The sequence below is a fragment of the Nannobrachium achirus genome (assembly GCF_963921795.1).
Source record: "Nannobrachium achirus genome assembly, chromosome: 24".
NCBI classification, from domain to species: Eukaryota; Metazoa; Chordata; class Actinopteri; order Myctophiformes; family Myctophidae; genus Nannobrachium; species Nannobrachium achirus.
In genome coordinates, this window is record NC_137831.1 from 1,556,454 (window position 1) to 1,571,610 (window position 15,157).

The 15,157-nt window shown below is 41.7% G+C and overlaps 1 protein-coding gene across 1 annotated transcript in view; it reads left to right on the plus strand.

Moving 5' to 3' along the window:
• Positions 1 to 15,157, plus strand: part of LOC308280505 (formin-like protein 2) — a gene marked incomplete at both ends in the record, with an annotated part of 62,390 nt that overhangs the window by 22,860 nt on the left and 24,373 nt on the right. Inside the window, 6 exons of the mRNA XM_080720795.1 lie at positions 3,832 to 3,908; positions 4,651 to 4,744; positions 5,115 to 5,189; positions 5,614 to 5,724; positions 7,104 to 7,253; positions 14,678 to 14,779. Of these exons, the coding sequence (XP_080576921.1) occupies positions 3,832 to 3,908; positions 4,651 to 4,744; positions 5,115 to 5,189; positions 5,614 to 5,724; positions 7,104 to 7,253; positions 14,678 to 14,779 (609 nt within the window). The remainder of the gene's footprint in view (positions 1 to 3,831; positions 3,909 to 4,650; positions 4,745 to 5,114; positions 5,190 to 5,613; positions 5,725 to 7,103; positions 7,254 to 14,677; positions 14,780 to 15,157) is intronic.

Sequence of the window (15,157 nt, forward strand, 5' to 3'; positions counted from 1 at the left end):
CGGTTTTTCGCGGTTTTGATCACGTTTTATCGCGGATTTGATCGGTTTCCGCGGTTTATTTCTTTGCAAGCTGTATACCATTTGAAAGCTAAGATTCTTGTGATTCCGAATCCGCAAACCATTTGATTAGAGCACCGAAACTCACGCCGCAAACAGCGCAGAAGTCCGACATAAACAATAATGGTTTACCAACACAACAGACAGACAACACCAGTATCATATAATCATTCAGTTCCAAAAGCTTTTCAGTTAATCTACATCATTTTACACCACTGTCTACTACAGCAACTTGCACGCATCGATCCAGACCCCAGTGTTATAGGAAACAGTGGTTCTGGTTCACGTAGCCACTATAGCCCACAACAGTGTACATTAGCCAGCAGGCAGCATAGCATTAGCATTAGCATCCATTCCATCATCATTACTCTAGTCTAACTCTAATATATAGCCACGAGTCACGACTCACCAAGTGTTGAGTTAGGATGAGAGGAGCAGAGGACGATGTTTAATGCCTTTATAGCCTACCTACATGGTCTTGTATTGGTGTTATTCCTTTATGCCTGTAGTCAGTGTGTTGTTCATTTCACCATGAGTCCATAATACGCACGGAAGACAGAGAGGTAAAGGGACTTCCTATGAAAGCCATTTCCTCTCTGCACAGAAGCACATTTCAAAACAAAAGTCTTTATTTTATTTTTTTCAAATACAATCGATCATTCAACATGTTTATTTTGAAATTGTCCTGGAAATATAAGTAGCCATAGCCCCTACTACGCGTTTGTGTTGATGATAGCCAGCTTGCAGCGCAGGGGAGAAAAAAAATAAAAAATAAAATCCCCCGCGAGGCCGACGGGCCCTCCCGCCTCCGGGCCCTAATGCGACTGCATCGGCTGCATCGCCTATAGTCCCGCCCCTGCACACACACACACACCATCATGAACTACCAGGTAAAACACACACACACACACACACACACACACACACACACACACACACACACACACACACACACACACACACACACACACACACACACACACACACACACACACCCCCACCTCCCATCATGAACTATCAGGTAACACACGCACAAAGACACTATATAAATGCAACATTTACCATATTGTATATTGAATAACTGAACAGCACATCTGAAGACTATCACCTTTAACTCTCTTACTGCTACAGACGTTCCTGTTCGCCCCAATTCTCTACGCTGCTCAAAGCCAATAGGAACGCTCGTTCTTTTACCTTGTTGATGTCCGTAAGCTGACGAGGGGTCGCGTGGGTGTGTACAGTAAAAGCATCTCCCGTAACGCTGCTCTCAAAAATCCACTACACGTTAACATCAACGGAGAACCAAATCACTTCCTGGCTTTTTTCTGTGGATCTGTTGCTCTGATGCGATTCAGTGGTCTGAATGGATGGCAGCCGAGCGCGGCCAATTCACATTAATTATTGCATGAGGCTGCCCTCTGCTGCCAGTATGGCCAAAGTACATATGTAATAATAAAAAAAAAAAGAAAAAGAAAAAAAAAGGAAAAAGGAATAATATTTGTCTATAACGTCGCAAAGGTAAGCTGCTTTTTGCTGGCACCAGACCCAATAAATAAATAATAACATCTGGCAGTAAAACTGTTAACTCTGTCGGTGCCGTATATAAAGTGGGACCTCTTATTTTGCCGTTTTGCCAACAAAGGGTTAAAAAACTAGACCAGGTCAACCTGGTTGTGCCAGACCCCCTGTCTGTCATCATCATTTATGACATCATGCCTTTTGTAGGCATGTCATCATCATGTCATCATCATATATACCCTTTATATAGAAAACCCGGACAGACAGACCGACATTTGCTTATGTAGGCCTACCCATTTCATGGGTCTGGCAAATAGAGTGCATGCTGGTGCACACATTCGTGCACAGATCATGCACTATGCATGTGCATGCTTTTCACAGCTTTCAAACAAAAAAATCCGCTTGGAAATCCGTTCAGGCAGTCAGGAGAAGGCAGCCCTTGTGTTTTCTTCAAATGTAAACAAACATGGCTGCCATGTTTGAAAGATGGGGTTGGTATGGGGGTTAAACATGCAATTTCGCGATCGCGATCATGCCTAGTACACTGTTGGAGGTCCAAAACTTTTTTTTTTCAATTTAAAAATAAATAAATAAATAAATACAAATAAAATAATATATATATATTCTTTTAAAAGACATCCAGAAGACGTCTGGCAGGGAAGGCCATAGTTAAAAAGACGTTTTTATTATAGAAAATAAAAAAGAGATTCTCCTAGGGAAAGTGAATTTCAGTCTTTGTGTGAGGTGTTACTAGACACCTCTACAAACACATTGGTGAAGACATTTTTTTGGTATTCCCTTCCTACCATATCGTATATTGAAGAACAGAACAGCACATTTGAAGACTATCACCTTATAATAGTCGCTGAAGAAACAAAGGTCTTTTCTCACTACAAGAGGGTATGAAGACTTGACCCTGATATCTGTCCAGTGTTTCACTGGTCAATGGGTCCATGTCCAGACATATACTGTCCTGTCCTGTCCCTGGTCCTCCTTAACAGAACAGACTCCATGTCCAGACATATACTGTCCTGTCCTGTCCCTGGTCCTCCTTAACAGAACAGACTCCATGTCCAGACATATACTGTCCTGTCCTGACCCTGGTCCTCCTTAACAGAACAGACTCCATGTCCAGACATATACTGTCCTGTCCTGACCCTGGTCCTCCTTAACAGAACAGACTCCATGTCCAGTCATATACTGTCCTGTCCTGTCCTGACCCTCCTTAACTCATTAACTGCCAAAAACGTGAATCCCTTAAAAATCCCGTTGTACCACCCTGCCACGCCCGTGAATCCCGTGAATAAAAAAAAAAAAAAAAAAAAATAAATATTTTTTTTTTTTTTTCAAAAAATTTTTTTTGGACCCCAAAAACGTTAGTAGGCATGATAGCGATCGCGAAATTGCTTGTTTAACCCCCATACAACCCCCATACAACTCAGGTAGCAGACCTCCAAGCTCACAACAGTGTAAAACATAATGGCTGCTATCTCATGAATGCCTGAACGGATTTCCATTCGGATTTTTTTGTTTGAAAGCTGTGAGCAATGTGGACACACGTGGTGCATTATCTAGGCATGGGTGTGCATGATCCGTGCACTATGAATTACATGGAAGTCTATGGAGACGAATGGCAGTTAAAGAGTACGAAGGTATTGTTAAATGGCAGCATATGAGTTAACAGAACAGACTCCATGTCCAGACATATACTGTCCTGTCCTGTCCCTGGTCCTCCTTAACAGAACAGACTCCCGCTTCCCCCACTGATACTGACTATAAGCCTCTCCCAACTACTTACTGCAGTGTTTCTCAACCACTGGTCCTGGGGACCTTTGGTGGCCCCTGAGAAGGGTCAAGTGTGCCCCTTGAAACTGCTTGACAGCCAGTATTGCATTTATCATTTTAAAAATGATTTAACCTAGTGATGTTTTCACTACCTTTGTGTGACAGCCTTGTATGATGAAGCAGGGCTTTGCTTTGCGAAGAAACTTTCAAGTTTCAAACACATTTGAAACTTGGAGATACAAAGTTTCTTCCCGACAGTGATGATATTTACACCTCCGTATTATGTTGGTGTGACCATGGATTCTTGGGACATGAAAAGTGTGCCCATGCAGAAAAAGGGTTGAGAAACACTGACTTACTATACTTAGAGTGGCCATTTATCTCTCTCTCCCTCTCTCCCTCTCTCCCTCTCTCTCTCTCTCTCTCTCTCTCTCTCTCTCTCTCTCTCTCTCTCTCTCTCTCTCTCCTCAGTATGGCTTCAACCTGGTGATGTCACATCCTCATGCGGTCAACGAGATCGCTCTGAGTCTCAACAACAGAAACCCCAGGTCAGTAAAACACCTGGTTAACCATCCAACCTGTCAGGTGATAAGAAGTAGTTGTGGGCTCGCTGAAAGGCCAGACCAGTATGTCATATCAAAACTTTATGTAAGGGTTAATCAAATCAAATCAAATCTCTGCGGTGAATGGCGATATATAACAGAGTGTTTGTTTACATGGCTGACATGTTGGATACGGCACCAGATTCACACAGTGCAGCTTGACTGCAGCAGGTGTTCTGAGTCTTTGATTAGACAGCGGTTTGTTATCAGGGAATATCGGACCTCTTTAAGCGCTTGACCAATCAGAATCAAGCATTCAACCAAGCTAGGTAATAAACCAGACCTAGACCAGTATGTTATACCAAAAACATTTTATAGATCAAGTTTATTCTCCTAAAATAATTACCGACAGTACAAAGGCTGGGCCTTTAGCCAATGAGGAGCAGCACCAACCCAACATCCACACCAACAAGTGCGACCTGATATAAATAACACCACCACCCACATGAAATCTGTTGTATTATGTTCTCACAAATGTTAACATACTAAGGAGGTTATGCTCCATGCGAGCCCACACTGTTTCATATGAACTGTATTTCTAGTTAACCTCGTTAACATCCAATTAACCTCATTAATCATCCAGTTACCTGTCAGGTGATAAGAAAAGCGACCTGAAACTTGCATGAGCTCAGTCTCTCTCTCTCTCTCTCTCTCTCTCTCTCTCTCTCTCTCTCTCTCTCTCGTCCAGGACCAAAGCGTTGGTGTTGGAGTTGTTAGCAGCGGTGTGTCTGGTCAGAGGAGGTCATGAGATCATCCTGTCAGCCTTCGACCACTTCAAAACGGTGAGACCCCCAGCATGAGACCGTTAAGACCCCCACCCCAGCATGAGACCGTTAAGACCCCCAGCATGGGACCGTTAAGACCCCCAGCATGGGACCGTTAAGACCCCCAGCATGAGACCGTTAAGACCCCCAGCATGGGACCGTTAAGACCCCCAGCATGAGACCGTTAAGACCCCCAGCATGGGACCGTTAAGACCCCCAGCATGAGACCGTTAAGACCCCCAGCATGGGACCGTTAAGACCCCCAGCATGGGACCACTACACTGTCACCTGATGATTAGACCACTACACTGATTGATTGATTGATTGATTGATTGATTGATTGATTGATTGATTGACAGACTGACAGTGATTGATTGTGTTTTCTCAGGTGTGCTCGGAGTCGTTGCGGTTTGAGAAGCTGATGGAACATTTTAAAAACGAGGACGACAACATCGACTTCATGGTGGGTTGAACAAACCTGATCTGATCTGATCTGATCTGATCTGATCTGACCTGACCTGACCTGACCTGATCTGATCTGATCTGATCTGATCTGACCTGACCTGACCTGACCTGATCTGATCTGATCTGACCTGACCTGACCTGACCTGACCTGATCTGATCTGATCTGATCTGATCATTAAACTGTTGAACAAACCTGATCTGATCTTTAAACTGCTGTAGATCACAGAACATGATGACAGTAAAATGAAGTGGTTATTTCATTAACTCAGTACCGTCATACCGTGTCTCTCCACTAGGTGGCGTGCATGCAGTTCATTCAGTAGAAGGGATATTAACTCAGTACCGTGTCTCTCCACTAGGTGGCCTGCATGCAGTTCTTTCAGTAGAAGTGATAATAACTCAGTACCGTGTCTCTCCTCTAGGTGGCGTGCATGCAGTTCATCAACATCGTGGTGCATTCAGTAGAAGACATGAACTTCAGAGTCCACCTGCAGTATGACTTCACCAAGCTGTGTCTGGACGAACACCTAGAGGTAACACTATGTACTGCACACACGCATTTACACCTTTATTCACGTTCTCACATTTAACAAATTGACGACTTTTCCCTGATTAAAGTGGGGATATGGCTTTTATATAAAATAACAGTAGCGCGCGGTCATTGGGACCGGCGGGTGATGCACAAACTCAATCTCCCATGACCCTTTGGGAGACTGCGTCATCAGGAAGTGAAATCCTCAGTTGGCTTCAATGCATTGCTCCATACAGTAAAATTGCTTTATCACGGAATCTATCTCCAGATCGTGTCAATTGCAGAGAGGCCTCACAACTAGTTTATGGACATTACAGAGGCTTCAATCTGCAGGCCTCTCACAACTAGTTTATGGACATTACAGAGGCTTCAATCTGCAGGCCTCACAACTAGTTTATGGACATTACAGAGGCTTCAATCTGCAGACCTCTCACAACTAGTTTATGGACATTACAGAGGCTTCAATCTGCAGGCCTCACAACTAGTTTATGGACATTACAGAGGCTTCAATCTGCAGGCCTCACAACTAGTTTATGGACATTACAGAGGCTTCAATCTGCAGACCTCACAACTAGTTTATGGACATTACAGAGGCTTCAATCTGCAGACCTCTCACAACTAGTTTATGGACATTACAGAGGCTTCAATCTGCAGACCTCACAACTAGTTTATGGACATTACAGAGGCTTCAATCTGCAGACCTCACAACTAGTTTATGGACATTACAGAGGCTTCAATCTGCAGGCCTCACAACTAGTTTATAGACATTACAGAGGCTTCAATCTGCAAACCTCACAACTAGTTTATGGACATTACAGAGGCTTCAATCTGCAGGCCTCACAACTAGTTTATGGACATTACAGAGGCTTCAATCTGCAGACCTCACAACTAGTTTATGGACATTACAGAGGCTTCAATCTGCAGACCTCACAACTAGTTTATGGACATTACAGAGGCTTCAATCTGCAGGCCTCACAACTAGTTTATGGACATTACAGAGGCTTCAATCTGCAGGCCTCACAACTAGTTTATGGACATTACAGAGGCTTCAATCTGCAGACCTCTCACAACTAGTTTATGAACATTACAGAGGCTTCAATCTGCAGGCCTCACAACTAGTTTATGGACATTACAGAGGCTTCAATCTGCAGACCTCTCACAACTAGTTTATGGACATTACAGAGGCTTCAATCTGCAGACCTCACAACTAGTTTATGGACATTACAGAGGCTTCAATCTGCAGGCCTCACAACTAGTTTATGGACATTACAGAGGCTTCAATCTGCAGGCCTCACAACTAGTTTATGGACATTACAGAGGCTTCAATCTGCAGAAATGTCAGCCCCTGCCTCTCTAACATTCTCTGCACGTCTCTGACAGCGTCTGAAGGGCACGGAGTCGGACAGGCTGCAGGTGCAGATCCAGGCCTATCTGGACAACGTGTTTGACGTGGGGACACTGCTGGAGGACGCCGAGACCAAGACCGCTGCCCTGGAGAGAGTAGAGGAACTAGAGGACAACATCACTACGGTAAGAGACCAAGACCACTGCCCTGGAGAGAGTAGAGGAACTAGAGGACAACATCACTACGGTAACTATCACTATGACAACCATGACAACATCACTACGGTAACTATCTCCATGGCAACCAATAGTGGCGTTTCCATAAAGCCTATTAATGCACATTAAGCCTTTTGCGCTTAAATCGTTTCATGGAAACACTTCAAAATTAGATCTGCAAAAACTTTTATCCTCTTGGAGGAGGTGGATTTTGAGGCTTTATCGAATAAACTAAATGCGCATTTGTGAATGGAAACGGGTCAGACAATAAATGCGAATAAATTATGATGTTCTGGTCCATATCGTCCTCCTAACATAACACTTTCCCTCGCCACTTAATTAACATCCATTGTATAGCGTTAGACAATTACAACCATGACAACATCACTACGGTAACTATCTCCATGACAACCATGACAACATCACTACGGTAACTATCTCTATGACAACCATGATAACATCACTACGGTAACTATCTCTATGACAACCATGACAACATCACTACGGTAACTATCTCTATGACAACCATGACAACATCACTACGGTAACTATCTCTATGACAACCATGACAACATCACTACGGTAACTATCTCTATGACAACCATGACAACATCACTACGGTAACTATCTCTATGACAACCATGACAACATCACTACGGTAACTATCTCTATGACAACCATGACAACATCACTACGGTAACTATCTCTATGACAACCATGACAACATCACTACGGTAACTATCTCTATGACAACCATGACAACATCACTACGGTAACTATCTCTATGACAACCATGACAACATCACTACGGTAACTATCTCTATGACAACCATGACAACATCACTACGGTAACTATCTCTATGACAACCATGACAACATCACTACGGTAACTATCTCCATGACAACCATGACAACATCACTACGGTAACTATCTCCATGACAACCATGACAACATCACTACGGTAACTATCTCTATGACAACTATGACAACATCACTACGGTAACTATCACTATGACAACCATGATAACATCACTACGGTAACTATCTCTATGACAACCATGACAACATCACTACGGTAACTATCTCTATGACAACCATGACAACATCACTACGGTAACTATCTCTATGACAACTATGACAACATCACTACGGTAACTATCTCCATGACAACCATGACAACATCACTACGGTAACTATCTCTATGACAACCATGACAACATCACTACGGTAACTATCTCTATGACAACCATGACAACATCACTACGGTAACTATCTCTATGACAACCATGACAACATCACTACGGTAACTATCTCTATGACAACCATGATAACATCACTACGGTAACTATCTCCATGACAACCATGACAACATCACTACGGTAACTATCTCTATGACAACCATGACAACATCACTACGGTAACTATCTCTATGACAACCATGACAACATCACTACGGTAACTATCTCTATGACAACCATGACAACATCACTACGGTAACTATCTCTATGACAACCATGATAACATCACTACGGTAACTATCTCTATGACAACCATGACAACATCACTACGGTAACTATCTCTATGACAACCATGACAACATCACTACGGTAACTATCTCTATGACAACCATGACAACATCACTACGGTAACTATCTCTATGACAACCATGACAACATCACTACGGTAACTATCTCCATGACAACCATGATAACATCACTACGGTAACTATCACTATGACAACCATGATAACATCACTACGGTAACTATCTCTATGACAACCATGACAACATCACTACGGTAACTATCTCTATGACAACCATGATAACATCACTACGGTAACTATCTCCATGACAACCATGACAACATCACTACGGTAACTATCTCTACGACAACCATGACAACATCACTACGGTAACTATCTCCATGACAACCATGACAACATCACTACGGTAACTATCTCTATGACAACCATGACAACATCACTACGGTAACTATCTCTATGACAACCATGACAACATCACTACGGTAACTATCTCTATGACAACCATGATAACATCACTACGGTAACTATCTCTATGACAACCATGACAACATCACTACGGTAACTATCTCCATGACAACCATGACAACATCACTACGGTAACTATCTCCATGACAACCATGACAACATCACTACGGTAACTATCTCCATGACAACCATGACAACATCACTACGGTAACTATCTCCATGACAACCATGACAACATCACTACGGTAACTATCTCTATGACAACCATGACAACATCACTACGGTAACTATCTCCATGACAACCATGACAACATCACTACGGTAACTATCTCCATGACAACCATGACAACATTACTACGGTAACTATCTCCATGACAACCATGACAACATCACTACGGTAACTATCTCCATGACAACCATGACAACATCACTACGGTAACTATCTCCATGGCAACCATGACAACATCACTACGGTAACTATCTCTATGACAACCATGACAACATCACTACGGTAACTATCTCCATGACAACCATGACAACATCACTACGGTAACTATCTCTATGACAACCATGACAACATCACTACGGTAACTATCTCTATGACAACCATGACAACATCACTACGGTAACTATCACAATGACAACCATGACAACATCACTACGGTAACTATCTCTATGACAACCATGACAACATCACTACGGTAACTATCTCTATGACAACCATGACAACATCACTACGGTAACTATCACTATGACAACCATGACAACATCACTACGGTAACTATCACTATGACAACCATGACAACATCACTACGGTAACTATCTCTATGACAACCATGACAACATCACTACGGTAACTATCTCTATGACAACCATGACAACATCACTACGGTAACTATCTCTATGACAACCATGACAACATCACTACGGTAACTATCTCTATGACAACCATGACAACATCACTACGGTAACTATCTCTATGACAACCATGACAACATCACTACGGTAACTATCTCTATGACAACCATGACAACATCACTACGGTAACTATCTCTATGACAACCATGATAACATCACTACGGTAACTATCTCCATGACAACCATGACAACATCACTACGGTAACTATCTCCATGACAACCATGACAACATCACTACGGTAACTATCTCCATGACAACCATGACAACATCACTACGGTAACTATCTCCATGGCAACCATGACAACATCACTACGGTAACTATCTCTATGACAACCATGACAACATCACTACGGTAACTATCTCTATGACAACCATGACAACATCACTACGGTAACTATCTCTATGACAACCATGATAACATCACTACGGTAACTATCACTATGACAACCATGATAACATCACTACGGTAACTATCTCTATGACAACCATGACAACATCACTACGGTAACTATCTCTATGACAACCATGACAACATCACTACGGTAACTATCTCTATGACAACCATGATAACATCACTACGGTAACTATCTCTATGACAACCATGACAACATCACTATGGTAACTATCTCTATGACAACCATGACAACATCACTACGGTAACTATCTCTATGACAACCATGATAACATCACTACGGTAACTATCACTATGACAACCATGATAACATCACTACGGTAACTATCTCTATGACAACCATGACAACATCACTACGGTAACTATCTCTATGACAACCATGACAACATCACTACGGTAACTATCTCTATGACAACCATGATAACATCACTACGGTAACTATCTCCATGACAACCATGACAACATCACTACGGTAACTATCTCTATGACAACCATGACAACATCACTACGGTAACTATCTCCATGACAACCATGACAACATCACTACGGTAACTATCTCTATGACAACCATGACAACATCACTACGGTAACTATCTCTATGACAACCATGACAACATCACTACGGTAACTATCACTATGACAACCATGACAACATCACTACGGTAACTATCTCCATGACAACCATGACAACATCACTACGGTAACTATCTCTATGACAACCATGACAACATCACTACGGTAACTATCTCTATGACAACCATGACAACATCACTACGGTAACTATCTCTATGACAACCATGACAACATCACTACGGTAACTATCTCTATGACAACCATGACAACATCACTACGGTAACTATCACTATGACAACCATGACAACATCACTACGGTAACTATCTCTATGACAACCATGACAACATCACTACGGTAACTATCTCTATGACAACCATGACAACATCACTACGGTAACTATCTCTATGACAACCATGACAACATCACTACGGTAACTATCTCCATGACAACCATGATAACATCACTACGGTAACTATCTCTATGACAACCATGATAACATCACTACGGTAACTATCTCCATGACAACCATGACAACATCACTACGGTAACTATCTCTATGACAACCATGACAACATCACTACGGTAACTATCTCCATGACAACTATGACAACATCACTACGGTAACTATCTCCATGACAACCATGACAACATCACTACGGTAACTATCTCTATGACAACCATGACAACATCACTACGGTAACTATCTCTATGACAACCATGATAACATAACTACGGTAACTATCTCTATGACAACCATGATAACATCACTACGGTAACTATCTCCATGACAACCATGACAACATCACTACGGTAACTATCTCCATGACAACTATGACAACATCACTACGGTAACTATCTCCATGACAACCATGACAACATCACTACGGTAACTATCTCTATGACAACCATGACAACATCACTACGGTAACTATCTCTATGACAACCATGACAACATCACTACGGTAACTATCTCCATGACAACCATGACAACATCACTACGGTAACTATCTCTATGACAACCATGACAACATCACTACGGTAACTATCTCCATGACAACCATGACAACATCACTACGGTAACTATCTCTATGACAACCATGATAACATCACTACGGTAACTATCTCTATGACAACCATGACAACATCACTACGGTAACTATCTCCATGACAACCATGACAACATCACTACGGTAACTATCTCTATGACAACCATGACAACATCACTACGGTAACTATCTCCATGACAACCATGACAACATCACTACGGTAACTATCTCTATGACAACCATGATAACATCACTACGGTAACTATCTCTATGACAACTATGACAACATCACTACGGTAACTATCTCTATGACAACCATGACAACATCACTACGGTAACTATCTCTATGACAACTATGACAACATCACTACGGTAACTATCTCTATGACAACCATGACAACATCACTACGGTAACTATCTCTATGACAACCATGACAACATCACTACGGTAACTATCTCTATGACAACCATGACAACATCACTACGGTAACTATCTCTATGACAACCATGACAACATCACTACGGTAACTATCTCTATGACAACCATGACAACATCACTACGGTAACTATCTCTATGACAACCATGACAACATCACTACGGTAACTATCTCTATGACAACCATGACAACATCACTACGGTAACTATCTCTATGACAACCATGACAACATCACTACGGTAACTATCACTATGACAACCATGACTAACATCACTACGGTAACTATCTACTATGACAACCATGACAACATCACTACGGTAACTATCTCTATGACAACCATGACAACATCACTACGGTAACTATCTCCTATGACAACCATGACAACATCACTACGGTAACTATCACTATGACAACCATGACAACATCACTACGGTAACTATCTCTATGACAACCATGACAACATCACTACGGTAACTATCTCTATGACAACCATGACAACATCACTACGGTAACTATCACTATGACAACCATGACAACATCACTACGGTAACTATCTCTATGACAACCATGACAACATCACTACGGTAACTATCTCTATGACAACCATGACAACATCACTACGGTAACTATCTCTATGACAACCATGACAACATCACTACGGTAACTATCTCTATGACAACCATGACAACATCACTACGGTAACTATCTCTATGACAACCATGACAACATCACTACGGTAACTATCTCTATGACAACCATGACAACATCACTACGGTAACTATCTCTATGACAACCATGACAACATCACTACGGTAACTATCTCTATGACAACCATGACAACATCACTACGGTAACTATCTCTATGACAACCATGACAACATCACTACGGTAACTATCTCTATGACAACCATGACAACATCACTACGGTAACTATCTCTATGACAACCATGACAACATCACTACGGTAACTATCTCTATGACAACCATGACAACATCACTACGGTAACTATCTCTATGACAACCATGATCACATCACTACGGTAACTATCTCTATGACAACCATGACAACATCACTACGGTAACTATCTCTATGACAACCATGACAACATCACTACGGTAACTATCTCTATGACAACCATGACAACATCACTACGGTAACTATCTCTATGACAACCATGACAACATCACTACGGTAACTATCTCTATGACAACCTCATGACCATCACTACGGTAACTATCACTATGACAACCATGATAACATCACTACGGTAACTATCACTATGACAACCATGATAACATCACTACGGTAACTATCTCTATGACAACCATGACAACATCACTACGGTAACTATCTCCATGACAACCATGACAACATCACTACGGTAACTATCTCTATGACAACATTACTTATTTACATCCATAATAAATTTTTCCCTTAAAAAAATGCTCTATTGACATGTTTCAAACAGATTTCATGTCTTTCAACCATGTATCGTGACACCTGAAAGAATAATAACGAATCATAAGATTGCGTGTGTGTGTGTGTGTGTGTGTGTGTGTGTGTGTGTGTGTGTGTGTGTGTGTGTGTGTGTGTGTGTGTGTGTGTGTTACAGTTTACAGTTTAGGCATTTAGCAGACGCTTTTAATCCAAAGCGACTTACAATAAGCAGATAACATCACAATAATAAACAAGATAATATGTCAGAACATCATCAACAATATAACAAATGCAAATGAATATCTATCTAGAAAAAACACAGTATAATCAAAGTTCTAAAAACCTAAAGACAAAAAAACTAATGCTAACTACCGGTAGCTTCATGTATGGTCACTGATTTTTCTGTAGTGCTAAGGGTTTAGGTGGAGTCTGAAAAGGTGAGTCTTCAGTCCACGGCGAAAGCTAGCGAGTGAGTCCGTTGTTCTAAGTGTGTGTGTGTGTGTGTGTGTGTGTGTGTGTGTGTGTGTGTGTGTGTGTGTGTGTGTGTGTGTGTGTACAGATGTCAGATCGGATGCTGGACGTGGAAAACGAGGCGATGGCCAAGATCGTAGAGTTGGAGAAACAGCTGATGCAAACCAACAAGGAACTGGAAAACATCAGGGTCAGTAGAATGCAGATCTATACAACATCAGGGTCAGTAGAATGCAGATCTATAGAACATCAGGGTCAGTAGAATGCAGATCTATACAACATCAGGGTCAGTAGAATGCAGATCTATAGAACATCAGGGTCGGTAGAATGCCGATCTATACAACATCAGGGTCAGTAGAATGCAGATCTATACAACGTCAGGGTCAGTAGAATGCAGATCTATACAACATCAGGGTCAGTAGAATACAGATCTGTAGAACATCAGGGTCAGTAGAATGCAGATCTATACAACATCAGGGTCAGTAGAATGCAGATCTATAGAACATCAGGGTCAGTAGAATGCAGATCTATACAACATCAGGGTCAGTAGAATGCAGATCTATACAAC